This window comes from Halichoerus grypus, chromosome 6, assembly GCF_964656455.1.
Source record: "Halichoerus grypus chromosome 6, mHalGry1.hap1.1, whole genome shotgun sequence".
NCBI classification, from domain to species: domain Eukaryota; kingdom Metazoa; phylum Chordata; class Mammalia; order Carnivora; family Phocidae; genus Halichoerus; species Halichoerus grypus.
Genome location: NC_135717.1, coordinates 8,871,263 through 8,897,114, shown reverse-complemented (window position 1 = coordinate 8,897,114; position 25,852 = coordinate 8,871,263). Strand labels below are relative to the sequence as shown.

At 52.2% G+C, this 25,852-nt stretch overlaps 2 protein-coding genes across 19 annotated transcripts in view; one reads left to right on the top strand and one right to left on the bottom strand.

Annotated features, from left to right (window-relative positions):
- Nucleotides 1-8,928, bottom strand: part of STYXL1 (serine/threonine/tyrosine interacting like 1) — a 61,710-nt gene extending 52,782 nt beyond the window's left edge. For 10 of the 18 annotated variants that reach the window (XR_013448714.1, XR_013448716.1, XR_013448715.1 and 7 more), the window contains exons 1-2: nt 8,722-8,928; nt 29-78 (exon numbers count right to left, since the gene is read on the bottom strand). The gene's annotated coding sequence lies outside the window, so the exon portion shown is untranslated. Of the gene's footprint in view, nt 1-28; nt 2,966-8,231; nt 8,500-8,721 lie in introns of those variants that run through there. The other 8 variants (XM_078074452.1, XM_078074453.1, XM_078074457.1 and 5 more) reach the window with 6 other exon arrangements.
- Nucleotides 8,929-8,953: 25 nt separating this feature from the next.
- Nucleotides 8,954-25,163, top strand: MDH2 (malate dehydrogenase 2). Its single transcript, XM_036072411.2, has 9 exons — nt 8,954-9,152; nt 14,977-15,145; nt 16,595-16,678; nt 17,122-17,231; nt 18,486-18,611; nt 21,436-21,513; nt 22,778-22,877; nt 23,211-23,362; nt 24,844-25,163. The coding sequence occupies exons 1-9, from the start codon at nt 9,087-9,089 to the stop codon at nt 24,973-24,975; spliced, it is 1,017 nt and encodes a 338-aa protein (XP_035928304.1). The 5' UTR covers nt 8,954-9,086; the 3' UTR covers nt 24,976-25,163.
- The last annotated feature ends 689 nt before the right edge of the window (nt 25,164-25,852 follow it).

Genomic DNA, 25,852 nt, shown 5'->3' with positions numbered 1-25,852 from the left:
AGATACTGGATTAAACTCCTTTACACACCTTCAAACCAAGATGAAAATCATGCAGGTGATCAGGAAAGCTTCAGGAGTCTGTAGTAAAATGTGTGTCGAGGAGAATAAAGTGCTGAACACAGCGTGTAGGAGCCAGAGAAGTACCAAGTAGGCTCTACTACAGTCAGCGATTCCCTTCTTTGTCAGCAGATAATTAGTGAGCACCTACTGTATGCCAGGCCCTGGAAATAACTGGTAAACTAGACTACCCTCACGAAGGTTCTAGCCCAGCACGGAATACAGACACTGCACCAAAAAAACCCCATTATACATAGGAACGGTGCTACCGAAGAGTCAGCATCCAGTGTGGGAGGATGAGCTAGCGGGAGGGCCTCATCCAGTTGGGGCTGTTAGCAGTCACCTCTCAGACAGCCCTCTCTAGCTCCTGATTCAGGAGGCTATGCAAGACTTAGCCAGGTAGAGAAGGGAGAGAGGGTGAAGAAGGCAAGAACATTTCGTACTTGAGAGAGTCTAAAGGAGGCTGGTGTGTGTGGTGATCGCAGGGAGAGAGTGATGAGCAAAGACCCTGGGACGGGGCCTTGTAGGCTTAGGATCAGAATGGAGGCAGTCAAATTTGGGTGGAAAATCGCTGATGTGTATCGATCGAACTGCCCAGCCAGCCTGGGCTCTGGTTCCTGACTGCAGGGCTGCCCTTACTTGCTATCCTGGTTCCTGAGCACGTCCAGCCTCTGGTGCCCCAAGGACACGGAGCGGGAAGGGCTGGGCCTGTGCAGCAGCTTCCTACAGGGAGGCCACCCTTTAGCAGGGGTCAGGGGCGGGGGGGGCGACTACAGAGAGCTGCCCAGCAGGCCTCTAGAGGCCAGCAGGGGGCATGTGGGAGAGAAGCTGAGTCTAGGGGTAATCTTCCTCAAAATAGTTAGAATTATTGGTATCATGCTCCTGGGAAAGGTCAACCCTTCAACATGGGCCCCGGGATCCTTCTCACGAACTCAGACTTTGGTTCTCAGCCTCCCCTCCAACAGGGTCAATTTCAGCCTCCACATGGATCATTCGTATCAGCAGCAAACATCCTCTGTACCCATCTCTGTTCTCCTTTACGGAGACACCTCACTGCCTCCAATTCCTCACCTCCAAACTCTCCTGGCCGTGCCACTTACTGTCGGCTGCCTGACCATGGGGAGTAATTAGCCTCTCCATGCCTCAGTTTCTACCTCTATAAAATGGGGGTAATAGTAATACTGCCATTTCTGTAAAGCCAGGATAACAGAACCTCCCTGCTGTGTGTGGATTAATGAAAGCACACACATGAGACATTCTGATCAGGGAAGAAATGCAACCTTCTCCCCTGGAGCTTCTAACCCATCAAACCACAGGAATTGTCTAATCAAGGTCATCAACGATGACCTTGCCTAAGCCATTCGTAGCTTCTCTCTGGGCTCGAAGGATGGAGTCTGTCCGCATTTAGCCCAGTTTAGCACCCCTCCTTCCCAATGGTCTCTACTTCCAGGACACTCCACTCTCCAGGCTTCTCTCCTACCTCTGATTGTTGCTACTCAGTCTTCCGTGCGGGAGGCTCTATCTCCTCACGTTAAGTAGGTCCTGGGGCTGTCCTCTCTTTCCTTCTCTGTCTACACTCTCTCTAGGACAGGGCTCTCCACCTCAACACCACTGGCATTCGGGGCCAGATAATTCTGTGCTGGGGGGGGTATAGCAGGACGTTTAGCAGCATCCCTGGCCTCCACCCAGTAGCAAACCTCCCCCCACCCAGGTGTAACAACCAAAAATGCTTCCAGATGTTGCCAAATGTCCCCTGGAAGAAGGGGGCAAGTCACCGCTACTGGAGAACCACCACCCTAAGATCTAGAGTCTAAGGGATCTGAATCCCATTTGTATACCAGTGAGTCCCAAATCATAGCCCCTGCTTGATCTCTCCACTGATCTGGACTCCACTTGGATGCTTCATGGGCATCTCAAATGTAACACAGCCCAAACAGAACTTTTCATTCACACGTGCCCACACCTCCAATATCTGTCTTTTCATTTTCTCAGCCTTGAAGGACGCACCATTATCCACCTAGTTACTCAAGTCCATGACGCAAATCCTTCTTTCCCCCAGCCCCTCACATCCAATCTGTTAGCTTCAGTACTTAAATATATTCCAAACCCATCAACTTCACTCCAGCTCCGGGGCTAACATCCTAGACTAAGGTACTGTCCTCTCTCTCTGAAGATGTCATACTCCCCAACTGTACTTCTTGCTTCCTATTTTCTCCCTACAATCTAATCTTTACATGGCTGTCAGGCTGAGTTTCTTGGTCTTCGCCTCACTTGCCACCATCCGACATTACTGCACTCGTTTGTTTGCTTGCATTATTGTCAATCTTCTCCCACTGGAATGTATGGGTCATAAGGACAGGGACCTTGTCCTCCTTGTTCACTATATCCTCACCCAGTGCCCAGGATTTTTCGTGCAGAATAGTGCTCAATAAGCATGCATTGAATGAACAAATTGTTAGTCACCATTCCTGCCTTCTTCACTAATGGGGCCATCTTGACTTGATGTCATACATACAGATGCCACAGTTGGATTGTGCCTAAGGACCTCCCCACTCTGACCCCCCAGTCAGATCCCAGATCCTCTGTCTCTGAAAGCCCAGTGCTCAGAACATTAGGGAGGTAGTGAGTAGAGCAGAAAGGACAAGCTTTGCATCTAGCCCCACAGCTTCCATAGGCCAACCTAAATGTTGGCTCCTCACCTATCTCATCTGTAGCTGAGCCCATCCTCAAACTCCCACCTGCTTTCTCCCCACTGCAACTTCCATCCCTTTATTCCTGAGTGGCAGGATGGTCTCTAGGCATCCGGGTGAAAACCCAGCCCCAGGGATCAACTCTTCCAGACTTCTCTCCTTCCCCAAGGGAGAGCTCTCCTTGGTCAAGCAAGAACTGCCCTGACCTGCTGATAAAGCGCAGGAGGAAGAACAGTCTCTGAACCTAATAGCAGAGAGAGAGGACTCAGCCCTGTGAGCTGAGATCGGGGTGCTGCTAGCCTGGGCAGGAGGACGACAGAGTGCTCACCCCCTTCAGCGTTACTCCAAACTCTACAAGGTTTAAGATGTTCTTGGCTCTGCCATTTGCACCCTAAGAATATTTTGCCAATGAGCATTTACATAGACCATTAAACTAATATTGACAAGTTTTTGCCAAAAGTATTTTCCTTAGTGAGTTCCATTGAGCCAATTTAATTCCTTGATTTTATTTCATAGTTAACCAATTCCTATTTTTTTCCACTTTCAATTTTGTTTAGCCAAAATCAGTTTTCCCAAGATCAAGTCTTTTTCTTGTGTGAATTTTACAATCCTTAGTCAGATTTTTATCCTAGCGGCATCAACCAAGTATAGTTTCTGCCCACTGTTTCATATGTAATGATTTCTACCAAGTATCCTTCTCCTAGTGACCTGTTCAAAACAGCGGCATCAAAATGGCAAGTTTAAGACATCCCCCTGTAGATTCTTTGAGCACAGATCGCACTTTCTGAGGCTTTCAGGAGGGATTCAGTGTGATGGTTTCAGGAGGGATTGCAGGTGAATGGGGCAGGCACATGGAAGAGTGGTAAGAGGAAGCACTTTGAGGATCTGGCTTCATGGGGTCAGAGAGACCAATCTTCCTATGAACTGACCAGTCTGGGAAATCCACACAGCTTTTTGGGTGGCAAGCAAAGCCGCTAACTCTCTCAAGAGAGCAGGGTGCCAGCACAAGCCTTGTCCTTGCATATTGGACACCCACCGGTAGGAAGGTTCTTCACCCTCCCCTGCAGGGGCCTGGCCTCTCTCCAAACCAGGAGGTTTGTGTGTGGCGCTCTGTCAGCCCAGAGCTGTCTAGACACAGCTGGGCTGCTGAATGCAGCTCCAGTGAGAACACATGTCTATATTTGAGGAACACAAACCAACTGGGAAGGGATGTTTCCTTAGGGGTTGTGATAGCCTGAGATGAAGCTGGAAACTGGCCAGACCCAGCCCTTCTTGCCTCCCTGGGCTTCACCAACACATGAGGCCTTTCATTCTGACTGACAGCATGGCTGTCAGAGGCCAGGCCTCACATCAGGCTTCTCAAAGGACTTCCAGGACAGAGAGTTTGGTCTATTGCTCGGCCTCAGGCAGTCTGGGTCGACACAAATTGATGGGCATTTGCTTCCGGTGGAGAGGAGAGGCAGAATGCTCCTGGAGAAGCCAGGCCATAAGCTGTACTTTGGGCTCCTGGCTCAGACTGAGCAGGGACCAGAGGACTGCACAGATAGGATTCAGGGTCCAGAGAGAACCCCACTACACCCTGGTTCTCTGTATGAAGCAGGAGGCTGTGCAAAGATGACCAAGGCTTAATACAGTGACAGACTTCCAACAGCCTCACCTGTAAAGGGAGGCAGTTTACACAGGATTCCACTGGAAAGGCTGTAGGAAGGTTACGTCGAGAGGACACACACCAATTGTCTAACACTACCACCGGCCCTGCATAGAGCAGGAGCTCGGGGAAATAGACATTCCTTTACTTCTACCCTAGTTCTCTCCTCCCAATTTCGCCCAGGAGCCTCAGATAGCTACAAATCCCATAGAGAGCACCGTTCAGAGCATCTCAGGCCAAGGAGCTGACCACGTTTCTAAGTGGAGGGAGCCTCGGGTACTGCCTGAGGGGCAGGATCCCCCAGGATCTGGTATGGTCTTTCCTCAATCACAGCCAGACACCTTCCTTGTGGCCTGAACCTTGACAAAGCTAGAGGACATAGTTCCAGGCTAGAGCACCCCCGAGCTGTGGCGGTCAGAAGTGGTCTTGAGATCAGTCTCTCAGTTCAGAGGAGCACTCGCTCCTATCATTAGTGATTGCTAGAATCTCTGGATTTCTGAGGCAACAGGTATGGGCAGAGGCCCAGACCCAGGTGCCCACATCCCTGTCCCTTGTCTTCTATCTTGCCCTCACTTCCGTGTCCCCAAACCTAGGCCCACTACACACCTGAGAGGGACCCTTGCAGTCCTGGGAGAGTGACAGGTCTGTCCATGCCATTCACCTGGCAGACATAGGGGCTGGTCAACTGTAATGCAGTCTCCCAAAAGCTGTGACCGTAACATCTGGTCTCACCTCCTCCAACTCTGCCCTCAGCATTGCTTCTCCTCTGCTCATTGATCGGGCTTAAGCCTCACCCTCTGCTCCTCTGAAAGGAGCATGAAGGAACTTTCTAGAACATGAAAATGTTCTAAAGATTGTTTTGGGGGGCAGTGGTTAAGGGTGTAAATTGTCAAAACCATCCAACTGAAAACTTAAGATCTGTATACTGTATGGTATGTAAACTATATGGCCATAAGAATAAATCCCGTGTAGATCCAGGTGTTTCTGTGTTCAGAGATATGAATATGCACGTTTGTGTGTATGTGTGGATAGAAGCCTGTGTGTGTAGCCCCACCTGCACATCGATGACCTTGGTGTGGGGTCCGGGCTGTGGAAACCATGTGGACTTGGACACACAGAAAGTACACACTGCAGAATTCAGCTCAGCCTCCACAGCTACCAGCAAATCCCCGTGTCACTGTTCATTTGCCCAGAATTTTCCCCAACTGCTGTAACAGTTATCCAAACCTCCGCAACCCTCCTTGGGTCCCCATGGAGCAACTTCTCTCATTTCCTCGTTCTTGCCTGGGAATGTTAAGGCCGCTGAGTGTGAACACCCCTCCTCAGGCAGCTGCCCCTGGGGGGTGGGAGTGATGGGGCTTCATGCTTTCTCCTGGAATCCTCTGACCTTATCCTCTCCCACCTAAACCTTCTCTCTTTCGGCAATCTCAAAGCCTTCTCCCTCCATTAGCATCCTTCTGAATTCCAACATTCACAAGCCTTAGCTTTCTTGAAACAACTCAAGAAACCAGGAAACCCTTAGAAGAGCTTGGCCTGTGCCCTCTGACGCTAGTGCAGGCAGAGAGGCTGGTGCTGGGCCCCAGCCTGGGAAAATCTGAAGCTGGCTAGCTGGCAAGAGAGGTGGTCAACTGGAAGCCATGGTAAAGGGACTCTGCCCAAGACTTGCCACCTGGAGGGATGATGGGCCAACTGCAGGTAGTATGGAATTCCAGAAACCAGGGGCTGAAGGAACTACGGAAAGCAGCAAGACTGAGGCATCACCACCTAGGTCAAAGGAAACACACCACAAAAGTACCACATGGAGGATAGTCAGCTACAAACTCCTGTCCGGCTCAGAGAATACTAATGCCGATGACAGGGGAACTCTCCTGCCCCCATCTCTACTCCTACAACCCCCATGGGTCTGAAGCCACAATCTAACGGGGGAGGGGGGTTGTGAGGAAGCAAGAGGGGGAAATGGAGAAGCCAAGCACCCTTCCCTCCAAGGGTGGGAGCCTAAAGCAAGCTTGAGGGGAAGAGAAGCTCTGCCGCTGAATCAAGCTGAGATTTGACAACTAATGTGAACTGGACATGAAGGCGATGGCAGCGAGTCCGTTCTGGTGCCTCGATGTAACCCAAAGAGCAAGCAAAGAAAGCAAGCAAGAAAGTGTGGGATGACAAAACTGTTCTAGGACTGCAAGGGGCTTCCTGAGAGCCCCCCCCCCAATGTTCGATGTAACAGTCACACATGCAAAGCAGAGCACAGAATCAGTGCTTAATGCAGTAACTGTTAATACCGTTATGAACCATCTTGGGATTGAAAAGGAAGCAGCTGGGAACTGTGAGGCGGGCTTTCCTAACAGTCAAGTTGTTTGGGGTGGCCTGAGTACAGCACTTGGCAGGGAGGGGGAGGGACTCGAGCCCCTGGTGTTGGGAGTGAGCCTGAGAATCTGTGATTCTCCTATTTCTCATGGCCTCCCCTCTTCCCTCTACAGGGATGCCTTCAGCCCTAGCCTCTCTTGGGCGTTCAATTCCACATTTCACGTTGGAGTAACTCCCCATCTGCCCACTGATACTTCTATGTGGACGACTCACCATCACTTCCAACTCAACCCATCTAAATGGAGCTCTTTATCTTTTGCCTCCAGCCAGCTCTCCTTCCCCACAACCCCAAGTCCCCTGTTTCTGCACATATATACTTCTCTCAGCCTGATGTTCCTCATCCCTTGTATTCATTTCTTAAGCCCAGATAGGCATAGACTAATCAATTCTTTTCTTGAGACTGCTTCCTCATTGGCCCCATTCCCTCTATTTCTATGGCCACCATCATAACTCAGATCTTTGTCATCTCCTAAGATAGCCTCCTGAACAATTTCCCTGCCCTCCACATCTTTCCATTAGAAAACTTGGCACGCCAAGGTCAGTCCAATCTTCCTCATAGTGCCAGTGGCATCATAAAAACCTCTGATAAACACTTGCTGCCCAAGGAATAAAATACAAACTTTGCAGCGAACATTCAGAGGTCCTGCACAATCTGGTTTTTTGCACCCTGCTTTTCCCAGCCTTATCTAAAACTATTCAACTCTTCCAAAACTCAGAGACCCACTCTCAACCTGGTGACGTGGCTGGACAATAAAGACTCAGAGATAAGAGACCTATCTGACCACAAGGAACTCTCAGTTCTAGTGGTAAGATACAGGGGTAATGAACAAGAGAACAGTTAGTGATAAGATAAAGGACACTGCTCATCTGCATGTCCCCAACTCCAAAATTCTGGAGAAGATCTATTCAACATCTGTAGACTTAGGCTTTTCTACCCCCAGGGTTTTACTTTGGGCTCTTCTTTCTCATCTAAAACTTGAACTCCCATGCCCAGGCAAGCATCTCTCCCTCCTCTGGTGTTGAATGGTCCCACTGAGTAACTCCTTCCTGAATGTATCCGCCTACATGTCTCATCCTGACGTCCTTCTCAAATGGCCCCCACCCCAATGTGGGTTAGATGCATCTCCTCTGTTCCCACCACACCTCATAACTTTCCTAGTGTTGCCCCTATCATGCTGCCTGCAATACACCTATCTCCCCCAGTAGACTCAGCTCCTTAAAAGGCAGAAAATGGGCAGATCTTGTTACACCAACAACCTGCTGCACATCTATCTGCCCCACTTGACTGAACTTTTTGAGGAATTCTATATACCCAGAAAATAGTTGGGGGTGGGGGGGGAATGAAGCTTCTAATTCAACTCACAAATTTAAATGATAAATTTAAATTCCTTGGGAGCAAGAACCGTATCTTTACTTTCTGTCTGGACAAACTCAACAAATCCACTTAACTGGGCTCAGCCACAGTTTCTTCGTACCTACAGCAGCAACAATGTAGCCGTGTTCATAGCATGGCTGCGGAGACCTGAGCATTAGGGATCGGGCGCCATGCAAGTTACCACCTGGATACCAGTTTCCTCGTCTGCTTTCCTGCAAACTCGTAGAACAGAGCCTCGCCCACTGTGCTGCGTCTGCCATTCTCAATGGCGGTGTCTGTGAAGGTCCTGTGCACCTTGAGGGACGAGGGCACTGGCCGGTGGGCAGCGTGGGGGGGGGGGGGAGGTAGGGCGCTGTGCATTGAAATGACTGATTAGAGAGGACCCCATCCTCCCACCCCACCCCCCAGGACTCAGCCTTCTCTCCCCACTTCCCTTTCCAGAGCTTTCCGGAGCTCGGAGCCCCTCCTGCCTCCAGGAGTAAGAGGGGTGGTTTTGGCTGAGGTCTAGGGCCCGGACCGCACCCACTCCGCCGGGCCTGCAGCGCGACCTTGACCTGTCTCCTTGTCAGAGCGTCTGTCTGGGGCCCCACCTGGAAATGGCTCCTCTAAGGCTCTTCCAGCCTAAATCCCGTCCTCTTCCACCTCTGTGGTGCGGACTCTCCCTCCCACTCGCGACCGCGTCTCCCCCACCTGCCGCACGGAACGCGAGACGCGTTACGACCCCGCCCGGACCGCGCTCCCTGCGCGCAGGAAGCGCCCCCCGACTTCCTCCTCCACAGCCCAGATGGACGTGCTACCGCGAGATCTGGGAGGCGGGCGGGGCCGGAAGCCGGGCCACTCTCGCGAGGCCGGGCAGAGCGGAGCCGGGAGGACCTGTGCGGTGTGGAGGTCGTTGGTGTCACCTGCCAGCCGCCTGCGCCTTCTCCTGCCGTTCCGCTCCCCGCCCGCTCCAACTATGTTCTCCGCCCTCGCCCGCCCTGCGGGCGCCGCTCTCCGCCGCAGCTTCAGCACCTCGGCCCAGGTAGGCCCGACGAGGGGCTACCTGCAGGCGGAGGCCCCCCCGGCCGGGGCCACGTGGGTTCTGGGCTCGCGAGCAGCTCTGATCCCCCGGCTAGCCTAGACCGCAGGGTCGTCCGGTACCGACCCGCGCCTGTGGCGCCCTGGGCCGGCCGGGATACTGGAAGGGACGTGCCGAAAGAAAACCCGGTAGCGGGGGGGGGGGGGGGAGGCCCCCCCAGCTCTTCCCCCCGGACCCCCAGAGAGCCTCCACTTGGTCTACACAACTTCAAGGTTGAGAAGCTTTGGCTGTAGGGCCGAGAATAATTTATGCTTGTAGGCAACTTTCTGTAGTACTTTAAGCGACTAACCTTGTTCTTGTAGCATCCGTACAAATAACGTGTAAGTGTTAACTCCATAGTGCAGGCAGACTGAGATACCGAGGGTAGGGAAGTGGTCCAAGGTTACGGTCATTTGTCCAGAGAGTTAAAAGTCCGCTCTCCTGCCCGCTGTCAGTGGGTTTTGGATCATCAAGCTTTCCCTCTAAGAACGTAAAGACGCTGCCTCCTCTTCAGGACCCTTTTGAAGGATCCTGCTTGCTGTGGGCGAACTGGGCCTGCCCCCAGGTGTGGTGACTGTGCAGGGCTTGGTTTGGTAGTGCTTAAGCCTAAGCTATTTTTAGTCATCTTCAAGGATGGTGGTTCTCTAACTCCGGTGTGTATTAGAATCACCTGGAAGCTAATGAAGGACGGGCCGGGGTGCATTGAGGGAGGGTAGGACCTGCACCTTTTGTATGTTTACCAGGTGCCCCAGGTGATTCTAATATAACTAAAGTTTGAGAACTCAGGAGATGCCCACATTGCCTCTTTATTGCACCCAAGAGGGAGTTGATGAGTAAAGGAGATTCCAGATTTCTGCTTTAGCTTCTGTCCTTCAGATCAGTTTCTTGTGCATTCAATTCATTTGAAAAATAAGTACACAAGTAAGAGCATTGAGTATCCATGCTCGCCAAGATCTGTGGTGGGTGCTGCAGGAGATACCAAGATGAGCAAGGGGTGGTACTTGAGATAGGCCCCAAGTGAGTAAACTTAGGACAGGTGGAGGTGCTGAAGACTGATGCTGAGGAGTGGGGGAAGGGAACTGAACTCGGGTAAGACTGTGAGATTTGCTGAGGGACAGTTGGATGAGGGGTACCAGAATGAAGGACACGAAGACTTTGGGCTTTGAAATTGCTGAGATGAGAAAGGCTGCTGGAAGAGAGTGGATTTGGGTAGGGGGAGGATATCAGGAGTTCAGTTTGAGATGTTGAATTTAAAATGCGTATGGGACATACAAGTGGTGATACTGGAAGGTACTAGAGTAAGTGAGAATGATGAGCTTGAGTGAAGTAGGTACATTGGTCTAGAGACTTTGGATCCTGTATCTTTTTTTTAAGAGTGTGGGGGAGAGGGAGAGACAGAATCTCAAGCAGACCCCATGCCCATCGCTGAGCCTGGGGCTCGATCCCACAACCCTGAGATCACGACCCAAGTGGAAATCAAGAGGCTTAACTGACTGAGCCACCCAGGTGGCTCCTGGATCCTTAACAACAAAAATATATCGGGGCGCCTGGGTGGCTCAGTTGTTAAGCGTCTGCCTTCGGCTCAGGTCATGATCCCAGGGTCCTGGGATCGAGCCCCGCATCGGGCTCCCTGCTCAGCGGGAAGCCTGCTTCTCCCTCTCCCACTCCCCCTGCTTGTGTTCCCTCTCTCGCTGTCTCTCTCTCTGTCAAATAAATAAATAAAAAATCTTAAAAAAAAAAAATGTATCAAGAACACAGCCTCAATATATTTATTTCTGCAGTTATATACTAATATATATGTTATAACGCAAAAAATAGAACTTTAAAAACAAACCATAGTAGACATATTATAAAGCAGACTTTACAAATGAAGGAAGTGTTACCCATTTGCAAAAGTCGCTGAGCATGTGTGCTGCTGACAACCACTCCTCAATGCAGAAAAGATGAGCAAGTTTGGCAATTGGTCTTCTGCAAAGAGATCATGAGTTAATCTCTGCAATACCAGATTCATTCTACATTGTAAAGATTCCACCACTGAAGGACTGTATTTTTATACATACTAACTAAATTGATGAAACTTTGTAATATACAAATAATGACATCACCTCAACACGGAAAGCAACAGAATAAGTGAGGAGGTCATCTTATGTATCATATGGGACTGATTCACTTAAAGACCCTAGTGAGGGCATCAGGTCAGTTCCTTTCTTTCCTTCCTTTTCCTTCCTTCCTTCCTTTTTTCTTTTCTATTTTCAAGTAATTCTACACCCACTGTGGGGCTCTACAGTGGAACCACTGCCCTAGTCAGCCTTGGAAGCCAGTCTGAGTAATTTGGGCATGAGGGACTTCAAGGAGATTCTTGAGTAAGGAAGTGAAATGATCAAAAGTTAATTTTCAGAAGGATGGTTTTTTTTTTTTTTTTTTTTTTTTTTTTTTTAAAGATTTTTATTTATTTATTTGAGAGAGAGAGAATGAGAGAGAGCACATGAGAGGGGGGAGGGTCAGAGGGAGAAGCAGACTCCCCGCCGAGCAGGGAGCCCGATGCGGGACTCGATCCAGGGACTCCAGGATCATGACCTGAGCCGAAGGCAGTCGCTCAACCAACTGAGCCACCCAGGCGCCCATAGAAGGATGGTTTTGAGGTGGAGCTGAGGGCCTAGGGTAGATAATAGAATGGGAATGGAAGGTGGGGGGAAGGTTGGGAAGATGTTTGAGATGCCAAGTCCTCCAAGTCCTAACTGGGTGTCTCTAATAAGGGAAGAGGCAGGAAGTGGTTCTAAGGGTTTGAAATTTGGGAGAACACGGGTACTATTTGGGAACAGGGTGGGAGAAGTAGAAGGCATACATTTATTTAGACAGTTGGGCTTATGGGACCATTGGAATGCCTAACAGAGCTGGGAATGTGGGAGTCGGAATTGGAGGTCCCTAGGAGTAGAGACAAGATGTGAGAGTGATTGACTGAAGATCGAGAAGTGGATGAGATTGCCAGACCTCAATTTTGGGTTGATCTGGCTAGTTACATTTTCTGGGAAGTCAAGGGTCCCCCTTTACAGCACCAATTAAAAAAAATAAATAGATAAAACTGAAGATTTTTAGTTGTATGTGCTTTTAGGGTTTACTTTTCTTAAGCAGATGACACACTGTGGGTCTTGTTTGTCTGGGCTTTGGTTTCGGGGTTTGCTAACCAAAGTCCATTATTCCTAGTGGCCGTTGCTGTAGAATACGATCTGCAGTGAGAGTATAGGGACCCAAAGCAGATGACTCTGCCCGAGAGGACCACATATGGTGCTTCAGGTTCTTGTCCCTGCTGTTAGTTTGTCTCCTTCCTTGGCAGCTGCCTGCTGGCCCAGAACAGGCTCCCCTTCTCATTTGTAAGGTTAGAGTAGAAATAAGCTTACTGAGGAGTTTTGTTTAGGCCTTGAGTGAGCCCTAGTGGGGAAGGGTACCTTTTGTATAATGAGAGAGAGTCGTAGAGCATGGCTTAGAATAGATGTTTTTTTCTAAGACTTTCTTCTTTTTTTTTTTTAAAGCCCAAATTGAAGAATCAAGTTGCCTGTGTTTGGCTTGTATCCTACTTCGTCATTTGCTGTCTTTTGGGGCCCGGGTATATTACAATTTCTGTGCCTTAGTTCCTCATCTGTAAAGTGAGTCCGTTAATATTACTTAATGGAGTTCTGAGAATCAGATAAGGAAAGTCGTAGCTCAGTACCAGCCCCAGGGCAGACCTGATAAATGGCCCGCGGCTACCATTTTGCTGGCGTTCCCAGTAGATGAGGTTGCTGGATGGCGGGAGTTTCAGGTGAAGTCCTGTATAATAAATTCTGCCCCTCGTGGGAAAGGTTACCAAGAGGCAGTCATTGACTTAGTTGTTGGAAATGGCTGGGGTGGGGGGTGGCCGTAAGTCCCATTTGGTCATCATCCTTCACAGACTCCTCTTCCTCCTTAAATGCTGGTGTTCACAGGGCTCTGTCCCTAGTGCTCCTGTCACTGTGTTCCCTTTTGTGTTTTGTCCACATCTGGGGCTACCATTAATCTCAGTGCAGATGCATAGGGCCTCCAGACCAAGCCTTTAGCCTACTGGGCACGTGTGTGTCTGGATGTTTCAAGGGGCTCAAACTCAGCATGCAAAACGGAACTCATTATTCTTTCTCCCAAACCCCTTACCGCTCCTCAGTTCCCTCTCTTGCTTAAAGGCAATGTTGTCTACTCAAGCCGGCAAGTTGTCATCCCAGGTTCCTCCCTCCACTCACCATCTAGATGGAAGGGGAGGGGAGGTGACTGAATCCCTTGTAGCCCGCCCATCCTTCTTGCTTGCCTAGATCCCAACCTTGAGTCATGCTTGGACTCCTGCAGTAGTCTCCCTGCCTCCATTCTTGGATATTTCCAGGCCATCTTCCATTCTGCCTCATGTCTTTTTAAAAACACAGTTCTGGACATGTTTTCCCCAGCTTCTAAGACCTTTCATCGATTCCCCATTGCCCAGAAGGACCAGATAGACTCTGCTAGGCTCTCAGCTTTGTCCCTACCTTCTTACTTCTTCCACATGCGTCCAGCAATGCCCAAGCCCTAGAGGACTGCTTCCCTTCACTAGGCCGTACTCCATAGCTCCTCCCCCTAGCATCCATCTGGTAAACTGCTGCTCCTCCTTCAAAATCCCCTCACGCTTAATTCTCTCCTAGTGTCTACCTCCGTGGCACTTGTCACACTAGATGCTGTTTATTCGGTTTGCACACCTTTTGGTGTGCAGGTCTTGTCATTGGTGCTAGCAGGTCAGTCTGGCGTGTGGCAGGTAGGAGGTCCATGCCTATTGAATTGGAGGTGAGCCTTAAAGATGAATAAACAGCCCCTTTGGAAGACAGTCTGGCACTTTCTCAAAGATTAAATGTGGAATTGCCACGTGACTCCTCAATCCCACTCGTTGGTGTAAGAATAAGAAGGGGATTAAGTGATGCCAGTCTAGATGTACTTAGCTCTGAAGTAGCTGTCGGAGGTCAAGTCTTTTGACTTCTAGCTCCAGCCTTCTAGATGCTAGCAAGGCAGTCGAGTCTCTCAACTGTATCACTTTCTAACTCTTCCCTGCAGCTGACATGCCCAGAGCCACCTGCTGCTTGTTCTGCCTGGCTTGGTGTGGAGCAGCAGTGATTCTCCGACTTCGGCCACTGCCAGAGTCACCCAGAAACGGTTGGCTCTACAGAGGCCTGAGCCCTGTCCTACTTCGAGGAGCCTGGCCCTCTGTGGGCCTTGTTAGTCCGGCGGGTAATCCTGAGAGCCCCCGAAGCGTGGGGCACAGGCGCCTGAGGCTGCAGATCTATCTTAACTGCTAGGGAGGGAGCCTTTCGAAACACACATCCCTCCTGATGCTGCGTGCCCCCCTCCCCCATCAGCTCCTTTCCCTTGTCCCCTCCAGAGCCAGCAGGGCTCTTCCCCATTCTGCTTCCCCACGTACAGTGAGCGGCCTGTTGGTGGGTGCTCAGTATGTGTTTGTTTATAGTTAAAACTGCAGGTTGAGGGGCAGGTGCCTGAGTAGAACTTGTTCATCTTTCGGGGGGTGTTTGCAGTAGGACCCCGACTGTCACAACATCTGTGGACATAAGTTCCCTGTTTCCCGGAGATAAGCCTCTACGCTTCAGAAGAAAACCGGACCTTTGGACTGGTAGAAATTCGACGCTGGTGTCTCATTTGGCACCACAGCAATAAAAGAGACCCAGCGCAGTATTTTATAGGCTATCACGTGACTAGTTCTAATACCGATTCTGTATTAAGAGTCCTTTCTCTGTGCCTCTTTTAGAACAATGCGAAAGTAGCCGTGCTAGGGGCTTCCGGAGGAATCGGGCAGCCCCTTGCGCTTCTCCTCAAGAACAGTCCCTTGGTGAGCCGCCTGACCCTCTACGATATTGCTCATACGCCCGGAGTGGCCGCCGATCTGAGCCACATTGAGACCAGAGCAACCGTGAAAGGTACTGGACACGCTGAGCCTGGAGACTTTGCTTCCCTTCTCCCCAGTAGACCAGGGTCCAAGCGATAGAACACGGTTCTTCAGTGAAAGTAGATCAGAGACTCGGGGTTTCCACGTGCATCGTAGAACTGAATTCACAAGTGACTACGTCTTTTTGGACTTGAGCCTGTAAAAAATTTAAATAGCAGCATCTTTCAGAAAAACAAAGGTGATCTAATCTTCCCATTTTTAATTTTTTTCTCATTTGAAAAGTAATAGGATGGGGACTTTCGGGGACTTCTGGAGATTGGGGGGCAGTAGGAATGCTGTACCCCCCGGGGCTGCAGGTTGCCTTCCCGTGCCCTGGGCCAGCCCTCCCGCCACCCTAGGCTCCTCTGCCAGGTTCCCAAAAGCACGGCCTCCTTAGGGAGATCTGCTCTTCCTGTCAGGCAAACAGGTGTATGTCATCCAAGAAGTAATTCGTCGTCATACATATCATATATCCTGGTTATCTTACCTTTACTTTATAGCAGTATTTACCCACGTCCCCAGATTCTTGGTTAAGTCATTTTTAAAGCAGTACTGTAATTTACCATTTGTTTAGTATATTACCTATACTGTTGGCCACTGAGCAGTTTCCTATTTTGCTCTACTCTAAATTCAAATACATAAGCCGTGACAAACATCTTCCTCCTTGCATCTTGTTTCCTAGAAGCCAAAAGTCGAATCGGTAGGTATGACTATAAAGTCCCAAATTGCGGTCCAGAAAGGTGGTCGTAATTTCTGTCTCTGCTGGCCATGCGTGGGAATGCCCTGCGTGATGGTGTTCACATGCGTCCTCAGCCGGTGGGCACAGCTCGGGAGGTCAGTTGTCAGTTCAGACGTTTTTGTGCCTTCCATAATCTCTGAATTTGTTGGCTCGTTTTCTTTTGGAGCTTCTGAAAGCTCCTGCAATAAGGGAAAAGTCCAAATCAAAGCAAATTTTGGTCATCAGAGCAAATTTCCCTTGCAGCCTTTGAAAATGGACCTTTTTTTCCCCTCAGATGATAGGAATAAACAAGAGATACCAATACTTACAGTCCTTCTTTATCAGCACCATGATTTTCTCACGTGGCTTTCAGTGTGTCTTCAGATCTGACCCTGAGATGGAGCTTTTGTTAGGACGCCCGGGTGGTTGGGGGGAGGAATAAGCAGCTCTTGGAACTGGGAGCCAGGAAGGCCTTACAGATGCTAGCGGGTCCGAAAAAGACAAGCAGCTGAACTTGGGTGGGGGGGTGGTGGCTAGACGGTTGATCCATTCCACGGGGGTGGGACCCAGGCAGCCGGAGGCTGGAGGAAAGTGGTGTGAAAGGCGGCTGGAACAGTCGGACCCAGCGGGGGCCGTCTTCCCCTGGCTCCGTCCCCACAGCCGTGCTCGCCTCTCCAGATCAGAAAAGGTGAACTTGCTCTCTCCTGGGGTGGGGGTGTCTAGGCTACCTCGGACCTGAGCAGCTGCCGGATTGCCTGAAAGGCTGCGATGTGGTGGTTATTCCAGCAGGAGTCCCGAGAAAACCAGGTGTGTGTTTAGAAGCCTTGCCTCGCATATCCCTGGCAGTCAGGTGGGGACGTGGTTTTCCGTTACAGTGGATCGAGTCAGCGTCTCTGTGGCAGAGAAGAATTCCAGAGGCTCCCCAGTCCCTGTGGGATAGAGAGGCCTCCCTTTCTTGGCCCGGCACGTGTCTGCCGTGTCTGTGCCCTGCCCGGTCTCCTGTTCCTGTGCATGCTGTCTGCCCGGAGTGCCCTTCCTCCACCTGCTGCTGATCCTTGAGGATCCTCCTCAGATACCTCCCTCCCTGAGCCGCCTCCCCACCTTCCATCCCCTCCACTTGTCACACTAGGTTGTTTTTCCTACAAGATAGATTGGCTTGGAACAGGTATAATGTTTGTTTTCCCTGTAACAACTGACACACAGCACTGGGCGGGTCATTCGGTGCCTTGTGAACATCTTGAATTTCTCAGGCATGACCCGGGATGACCTGTTCAACACCAATGCCTCCATTGTGGCCAGCCTGTCTGCTGCCTGCGCCCAGCACTGCCCCGAGGCCATGATCTGCGTCATTTCCAATCCGGTGAGTGCCGCCGGCAGGTGGGCCGCTAATGCCATGCCAGGAGCCCGCAGTGAGCAGGAGGTGGAGGTGCTTGCAGGGCCCAAAATCCGATTAAGGGGCAGCAGCGGGTGCGTGGGATGAACTAAGTGTGAATTCCAGCCTGGTTTTCCCACCACTCATGTGCCTTTGGGCAAATCGCTCAAGTCACTTCCCCTCTCTGTGTCCGTTTCTCCACCTGCAAAGTCCATTCTTGAGGCTCCGTTCAGCCCTGATCGTGGTGGCCCATTAACCTCTTTTACCCTGTTCTGCTCAGGGTTTGCGGTTCCTGGTTCCCCATCAGGCTTGCTCAGCCACCCCGGGCCCTGCTCATGGGGTTTTGTGGGGAGCTTCTCCTTTGATTCCTGAGAGCACACATGCCGTACCCACACATGCAGCCCCCACGCCTCCCCAGCAGTCCCTTGGGTTGCATTGGCCCGCAGCGCACTCTGTGCCTCCTTCCCGGGTGAAGCCGGCCTCTGAGGCTCAGGTCCTGGGTGGAAATGCAGTGACAGTGATGTTGACTGGGGGCCGTGCCCGCCGATCCACGCCCGGGGCTTGTCCCCAGGGCCTCTGAGGAGCCGATCCCCAACTAGCTCACCCTCCTCGGGGCAACCGGTCTGCAATAGGGAGCAGTCAGCGCTTTTGCTGGGACGCTAACCTAGCGCCTAACGTAAATCCTGCGGTGGGCTTGCATCTTTATCATGCTCTCTCTGTGCACCAGGCACCGTGTCAGCGCTCGCTGTCTATTAAGTCCCATAACCTTCACGGCCTCGGGAGGTGGTTGTCTCTGCCGTGAGGAAACCAGTTGCCCAGGCTTACCTTGCAGAGTGGCCGAGCTGGGACTTGACCCGAGGCCGTCTGAGGTTTTGGCCCTGCGCAGTGTGCTGCTTTGTTCAGGTGTCGGCCCCAGTGGGAGCGGGAGGTGTCCTGTGGAGTCAGCCTCACTGTTAGGTTGACAGCCTGAAGGTCGCATTGCACATCTGAGCCATGGACCCCGGGGGCCCCTACGGGGAGGAGCACCTGCCGCCACGAAGGGTTCTTTGTGGGGGGTGGGGGGAGTAGGAAGTCAGCTCACAGTGACCTGTTCCACCACGAGGGCAGCTTGCCTGTAAAAGTTACCGGGGCAGTTTGGCCCCTTAGGACTTGCTAGTGGTCTGGGGAAGAGATGTTTCTGTCTGTGGGATGTCTCTTCTCTCAGGATGAAGGCAAGTTACACCTCTCTCTTGCATTTGCCAGGTGAACTCCACCATCCCAATCGCAACGGAAGTTTTCAAGAAACATGGAGTCTACAACCCCAATAAAATCTTCGGGGTGACGACCCTGGACATTGTCAGAGCCAATACTTTCATTGCGGAACTGAAGGTAAGGGACGCATCGGTGTTCTTCAGGCTTCCTTCCGGACGTCCTTGGCTGATCGGTGAGCATAGGAGACCAGGGGTTCTCCAGTGCTCTTGGGGCTGGCCCCCGTGGGGCAGAGTAGCTCTCAGGTTTCCTTGGGGGATCCACACAGACCCCTGCAGGTTTAAACTGCAGCCAGCTGGAGTCTTGACTCTGCTCCCTCTCTGTCCTCCCTGGTGCATCGAGGGACCAGGCTTTTTCCCAGACTTCCCGCTGCTTCAGCTGGGCTGTGCTAAGTTCCTTGCCTCTAAAAACTAGAACAGGATTTACGTGCTAATGGTATCTGTCATTAAATGAATGATAAAATCGGCAAACATGAAGAATTTGGGAACATTCCTGAAGTCCTGAGATGTCAGGATCGTCGATCCTGGCACGTAGTTCTGACTGCAGTCACCTGCAGCTCGCTGGGCTGCTGACCGGGCCACTGGGCCCGTGCTTGGGGGGCGGGGACCAGCGCCAGTGCTGGTGTCCTCAGCAGAACCACTTCTCTGGCCTGTGGAAGTGCCTTGAGGGGAAGCAAGGGGAGCACTTCATCAGCCCGGGAGAGGCTTTCTGGGCCAGTGTTTGCTGGCTTGCAGATGAGGGGGCCTCTCTGAAGTAGGAACAGTTGTCCTGCACACATGAGACTGTTGGCCTTGATCGTATGCCCCGTGTGCCAGGCAGGTCCGCTTCTGGAGTGCGGTGCCCTGTCTTCGTTCATGCTGCGGCACGTCCTCAGCCCCTCTCCTGGGGGCGGGGCTCCCAGAGATCCAGAAGACAGGCCAGGCCTTGGGATTCAAGAGCCAGTGGAATGTAAAAACCAGTTGGGCGCGGACATGGAGGGTAGTTGACTGAGTCAGGACAGGCTTTCCGGAGGAGCTGGCATTCCCGCTGCGTCTGACCAAGGACAGCCCGGGAGGGTGGGGTTCGGGCCTCCTGAGGCTCGCAGCCCGGCTTCCTGGGAGCCACAGTGCTCATTCTCTTTGGGCTTTTGTGGTGCTCCCAGCTCTTGGGGGCCAAAGCACGCCATCTCCCCCGGGCCCCTGGTCCTGCTGCAACACCCGAGCTGCACGTGGTGGCTGCACGTGGCTATGTGAATTACTTAGAATTACAGAAAATTAGAAATTTCGTGTCCTCCATTGCGCTGGCCACATTTCAGATGCTCGATAGCCACATGTGGCTCCTGTGTTCTCGCAGAAAGTTCTACGGGATGGTGCTGTCATAGCCTGGGAAGTTCTACTGTTTGAGGTGGAGGAAGGGGGATCTTGGCCCCTGGCAGATAACCTAGTGCTTGTCAAGCTTCAGTTAAGTGAATTGTCCTCTCCCTCAGGCTCTCTGGCATTCTGGAAAAATCCTGATTTGTATCAGGAATGAAAGTTGGCCCTTAAAGCGCCAGTGTCTGGAGCCTCCCTCAGTCCTCTCGGCCATCTTCCGCCCTTTGCCACCTTCTCTTGGCTTTTCTGCTGATGTGATACATGTTCTTTATGGCCCCAGGCCTTTGCTCTTTTTGCTCCTTTTGCCTAGAATATACTTCCTTTGGCAAAGTCCTGCTGCTGCTTCTCGGATGAAGTTACATCTGTCCCACAAAGCCTCTCCCGGGCTGATGAAGGGCTCCCCTTGCTTCCAGAGCCGCCCTGTGTGGCCGTCTCAGCACAGCACACGGGGACGTCACTTGTCTCTGTCTCGTAATCAACAGTGAGGGTCTCAAAAGCAGGGCCTCCTGCCTGTGTCCCTGGTGACTGGCACACTGCCTTGGCACGTAGGCGCCGCTGTGTGAGCTTCCTGCTCCGTGGGGTCTGCCCCACTTGGTCCTGTGGGGTCTGCCCCCCTCAACGCTGGGTCGCCCTTCCTGGGCAAGGCGGGTTCCTAACTTAGGGCTGCTCTCTTTAGCAGCTGCGGCATTTAGGGAAGGTGGCATCATTGGGGGACTGCTCACTTCCCTCCCTTAACTCCCACCGGATTCTTTTTTTTTTTTTTTTTGGACCATCTTAAGAAATACCTGGTCCAGGGGCGCCTGGGTGGCTCAGTTGGTTAAGCGTCTGCCTTCGGCTCAAGTCGTGATCTCAGGGTCCTGGGATCGAGCCCCAAGTCGGGCTCCCTGCTCCTCAGGGAGCCTGCTTCTCCTCTCCCTCTGCCTGCCTCCCCCCTGCTTGTGCTCTCTGTCTCTCTCTCTCTCTGTGTCAAATGAATAAATTTTAAAAATCTTAGAAAAAGAAACACCTGGTCCGCAGATTGGAGGTGTTGTGCCTCCAGTTTAACAAATGAATCAGCCTTTCCTATTAAGCCCTGACAAAGAACCATGGTGTTTTGATCCCTTACAGCTCAGTTTTATTCTGTCCTAATCACTGTGAGTTGACAGACTTCTCACCCCCAGGTTTTCTGGAATTGTTTTGAATTTTGCTCTACAATGACGGGGAGGGAATTGGACTCATTCTTTGTGACCAAGTATGGGGACGTGAATCTGGGCTGGTGCATGGGGAATGACCTTAGCTCTGGGGAAGAGGACTATCCTCTGAGGGACCAATGGGGGGACCCTACAAGGAGGCAGTTTTCTGCTCCCTGTAAAGGAAGACCCTCAAAGTGACCTCACCATGTGACACGTACTCCTCGCTGCGCCGCTCCAACTGATGTTCCGTGCGGTTGGTGGGGCCATGGCAGGAGATCTGAACACAGCTGGACTCCGGTTTCTGTGGTTTCTTTGTTCTGACTTCTGTGGATTTTTTCCAGTATTGGTGCTTTAGGTGGATATGACATGGCTTATACTCAAAGAGCTTTAAAAATTAACAAAGCTTCATACTTTGGTGGCCAGGGTTTGGATCCCGCTCGAGTCAATGTTCCTGTCATTGGCGGCCATGCTGGGAAGACCATCATCCCCCTGATCTCCCAGGTAAGTGTGTCACCTTGCCAGGAAGCCGTGAGACCGGGAGCACCTTTAAGAGGTTCCACCTCGAGGTACTGAAGACAGACTGACAAAGAACTAAGCATCTGTCGTATTTTGAGAGAATTCCTGCTGTGGATATAGCCCCAGCCATTGTCGGGGCTGGGGGCGGTTCTTGAGTGGCCTGCAGGGCTGTGGTCAGGCTCCAGCACTTTGGGGTCCACACCTGTGGGAGTGAGTGTGGTCAGAAGGTGCTCACAGTGGCCAGCTCCCAGCACACAACGAAAACTGCTGCAGGAAACCACTGAATTCCTGGTTGGGTCAGAGCAGGTAAAGCTGCTTTGTTTAAAAATGAGTAGAGGGGCACCCGGCTGGCTCCGTCGGTAGAGCTTACGACTCTTCATCTCAGCTCTGTGAGTTCGAGCCCCACGCTGGGTGTAGAGATTACTTAAAAATAAAATCTTTAAAAAAATAAATTTAAAAAAATGAGTAGAGACAAGGTGAACACCACTGAGAATAAGATATATTAAGTCAGTGTCCTAACCCCTGAGTATAATGCACTGAGGACACAAAATATTTGTGCTGTTCTTGCCAAAAGTGCATAACCCAATGAGAAAGGTATGAGGAAACCTTCTATAAATCTAAAATGATGGACATCCTACAAAACGAGCTGTCGGTCCTCTTGACAAGTGTCCAGGAAGACAGGACTGCTAGGAAACGGACTGAGGTGGGGTCCTGGGTGGGAACTGGGACAGGAAAGGGACAGTAGTGTTGAAATGGGTGACATTTGAGTAAGGTCTGTAGTTAATGTATCGATGATAATTTCGTGGATCTTCATAATTGCAATGTGGCTATGTAAGATGCTAATAACATTGGGGTAAGCCGGGTGAGGGAAATCTTTGTGCTATTTTTACAACTTTTCTCTAAGTCTAAAATTAGTCCAAAATATTAAAAGTTCTTTAAAAATGAGTAGGGGCGGGGCGGGGTAGGTTGGTGCCCGGCTGGGCACGCGACTCAATCTCAGGGTTGTGAGTTCAAGCCCCACATGGGGTGTGGAGCTCACTTTAAAAAGCGGCGGCGGGGGGGGGGGGGTGGTAGGGGCCACCTACACCTCCCAACAAAGTTGACTTTTTCTTTAAAGCAGAGTTGGTCTCGGTTTCCCCTGTAGTGGCAGTGGTGGGGGAGGGGTCTGCCACGAGCGGGGGAGGACAGTGTGGGGTCTGGGAGTGGTGGCAGCACCTGCTCACGTGGTCCCTGTGGCTTTGGCCCGCAGTGCACTCCCAAGGTGGACCTTCCTCAGGACCAGCTAACAGCCATCACTGGGCGGATCCAGGAGGCCGGCACAGAGGTGGTGAAGGCCAAAGCTGGAGCAGGTGGGTTCTCGGGGGCAGCCCCCAGGTGAGGCCCTGCTGCAGTCCCCAGTTGAAGACCGGAAGGGCCCGGGCAGGCAGCGAATGCTCTTCTCGGCTTCCTGTACGTTCACGGGCTAAGCCAGCCTGGTGGCAGGGGGCAGCCCAGCTTTGTGGAGCGGAGTGGCGGTAGAGGTCCACGCCATTCACGAGTTTGCGAAATGAAGAGATGACGACCTAAGTTCTTCACAGCTGAAGCTTAAGGTTTTGCAGCTGCTTTATTTAGCTGGGAGGGCAGGCTTGCCCGGATCTTCCGGTCGCGGTGCTAGCTTGGCTGACCCGCCTGTGTCCTCCCAGGCTCGGCCACCCTGTCCATGGCGTACGCCGGAGCCCGCTTTGTCTTCTCCCTTGTGGATGCGATGAACGGAAAGGAAGGAGTTGTGGAGTGTTCCTTCGTTAAGTCCCAAGAAGCAGACTGTGCCTATTTCTCCACCCCGTTACTGCTGGGGGTACGTATCCCGGAGGTTGGGTCTTGTGACGGTGGAAGCAGGTGCGTTCTCTATACTTAAGATGGGGAGCCCTGGCCTCTTTGCTCCATGATGCAGTTTTCCCCTGTGCGTGACTGCGTCCCAGTGCCTGGGCTGTGCTGGGGGTTTTGAGGGTGGTCCCACGTCCCAGAAGTAAGAGCAGGAAGAAACCTCAAATGGGGTAGGAACCCTCCTTCCCCGTGGATCGGCCAGCTGGTCAGCGGCTGACTCGGCGTGTTTCTTGATGAAACGCTTGTTCCACCTCAAGGCAGCCGTGGACAGTTCTGAAGGAGAGGCCTCCCTCCACCAGCCCGCGTGCTGTACCCTCTGGCTCGTACTTGTTCCTTCTTGTCCCGACCTCAGGCCCGCCCAGCCGGATTCCTCTTCCAGGGAGGCCCGGAGACAGGTCACTGAGCTGTGAGATTTTCCTGGTTTTCTTCCTGGAGCGTGCTGTAGGTTGTCCGCTTGAAGTGGTGGCGTCTAGGATGGAGGCCATCCCGTCACATTGCTTGGCTTCGGCCAGGCTGTTTTGGAGGCAGCTGTCCAGTCTGGTGACTCTTCCTGAGTGTTCGGGGAGCAGACACCACTAGGTCTCACTCACACACCGTCCAGCCAGCTTTCCATTTCTGATGTGCAGGCAGCCGCTGTCATCAGACAGAGGGGTGCTTGCCTTCATCTCCTGCCCCGAATGAAACAGTTTGGCGATGTGCCGGGCCACCCAGAGGCCCTTCCCATAGATGCCTGATGTCCAAAGATCCCTGAGATGTGGCCCCGGGCCTCGGGGACCCCGTGTGGTGGAGAGACGGGCACTATTCCGGGACCGGTGCGGCGCGGGTGTGTGCGGTTGGCAGGCCCTGCGGCCCTGGGATCAGGGAGGGCTCTCCGGGGAGGCGGCCCGGAAGCCGAGGCTGCAGGTGCAGACACACAGGCTCAGCCGTGGGGGTGACACAGTGACACGCCTGCTGTTTTCCTGATGTCTCCCGTCTCCCTACTTGATTACATTGGGCTTGGGTGGATATTACCAACCTAGCAAAAGACGAGAACCCAAAAGTATGGTCCGTGTCAAGGAGAATGAGTGCTGCTAAGGATTGAGTGCTCCATGTGCCAAGCCGCCCACGGGTGTTCTCATGGCCTCCTTTGGGGTGGATGGTACGCCCGCCCGGTTTCTAGATAAAGAAACAGCCTTGGCCAAGGTGCACACGGAGTGAGTGTCAGGGTCTGGATCCCAGCCGGGGGGCGGTCTGCCTGAAACCCAGACTCCAGGCACAGCTCACGCCGTCCCGGCTGGCCGGGCCCCCTCAGCAAGCTGCCCCGGGCAGGTGGGCCGGGCAGGGTCATGAAGTTACACGTCAGGTTTTCCTTAACAGCCTCGTTCATGGAAACCTGTTGTAAAACTTAAGTATTTTCAGTGATCCTTCTTAAATTTTAAATTGTCCAATTTTACCCCCTGCCGTCTCCTCCAGAAAAAGGGCATTGAGAAGAATCTAGGCATCGGCAAGATCTCCTCTTTCGAAGAGAAGATGATAGCGGAAGCCATCCCCGAGCTGAAGGCCTCCATCAAGAAGGGAGAGGAGTTCGTGAAGAACATGAAATGAGGGGGGCAGCCAGCGAGCAGTCCGTTTCCCTAACTTATGAAGGCATCATGTCCCTGTAAAGCCATCTCCTACCCCCTGTGTTTGAGTTGCGTTAACCACGAGTGTCGTGTTAGCGTCGCCATCCCTTCCAAATCGCCGGTCTGTCTGTGGGCGCATCAATAAAAGCAGGCTTTGATTTTCTTTTTCAAGGTCTCGGCAAATGTGCTTTCTTCCCCGTTCGAGCTGGCTTCAGAGGGCCTGTCTGGCGTCTCCATCATGAATCAGAACGAGATGTTATTTAAATATCAGGCTGACGCATGATGGTTTCATCAGTAGCTTCGACAGAGTCTGAAAAATTTATCAGTAGCTGTTCCTCCCAACCCTGCTCTGCACCATTGCCTCCCTCGGCTCCGTGTCCTCAGTGTCCCGGGGTGACAGTTGGTGGCACATGCCCAGCCGCCGTTTTCGGTCCCCGGCTCCTCCCATGTGGTGGTTTCTGGCTCAGCCGACAGCTCTGTCTTCTACATCGGAGCTGCCTCGGCCAACCTCTGCCCCGCTCCAAATCTCCTCCCCCCGGACGGGGGCCTCCCTAGGCCAGAGCTGTGAAGGCTGGAGCGGGGGCTGAAACGCAGCACCAGCTGCCGGGCAGCCTGGGGGACGCAGGAGGGCTGGCTTCGTGGCTCCAGTAGGACCTAAACGGGAAGTTGGTTGTATTCTCTGGGCTTAGGGTAAATGTGGGGAATTAGAGCAGGACCTGTTTCCGTTAGTGTCTGGCGTGTTCCATTCCTTGGAAAGGGAAACTGAGAGCCCTGTGCCTGAGAAGGAACTTGGTGGCCGCAAGTGATGACCTTCCAGTGACCGGGTGAAAGGGCAGGTGGGGGCGGAGCTCTGCCCTGGG

Excerpts from the sequence above, each read along its gene's own strand:
- MDH2 (XM_036072411.2), top strand. The coding sequence starts at position 9,087 with ATGTTCTCCGCCCTCGCCCGCCCTGCGGGCGCCGCTCTCCGCCGCAGC. Across the intron at positions 18,612-21,435 it reads CTTTCATTGCGGAACTGAAG|GGTTTGGATCCCGCTCGAGT; the intron begins GTAAGGGACGCA and ends TTTGGTGGCCAG. Across the intron at positions 23,363-24,843 it reads CCACCCCGTTACTGCTGGGG|AAAAAGGGCATTGAGAAGAA; the intron begins GTACGTATCCCG and ends CGTCTCCTCCAG.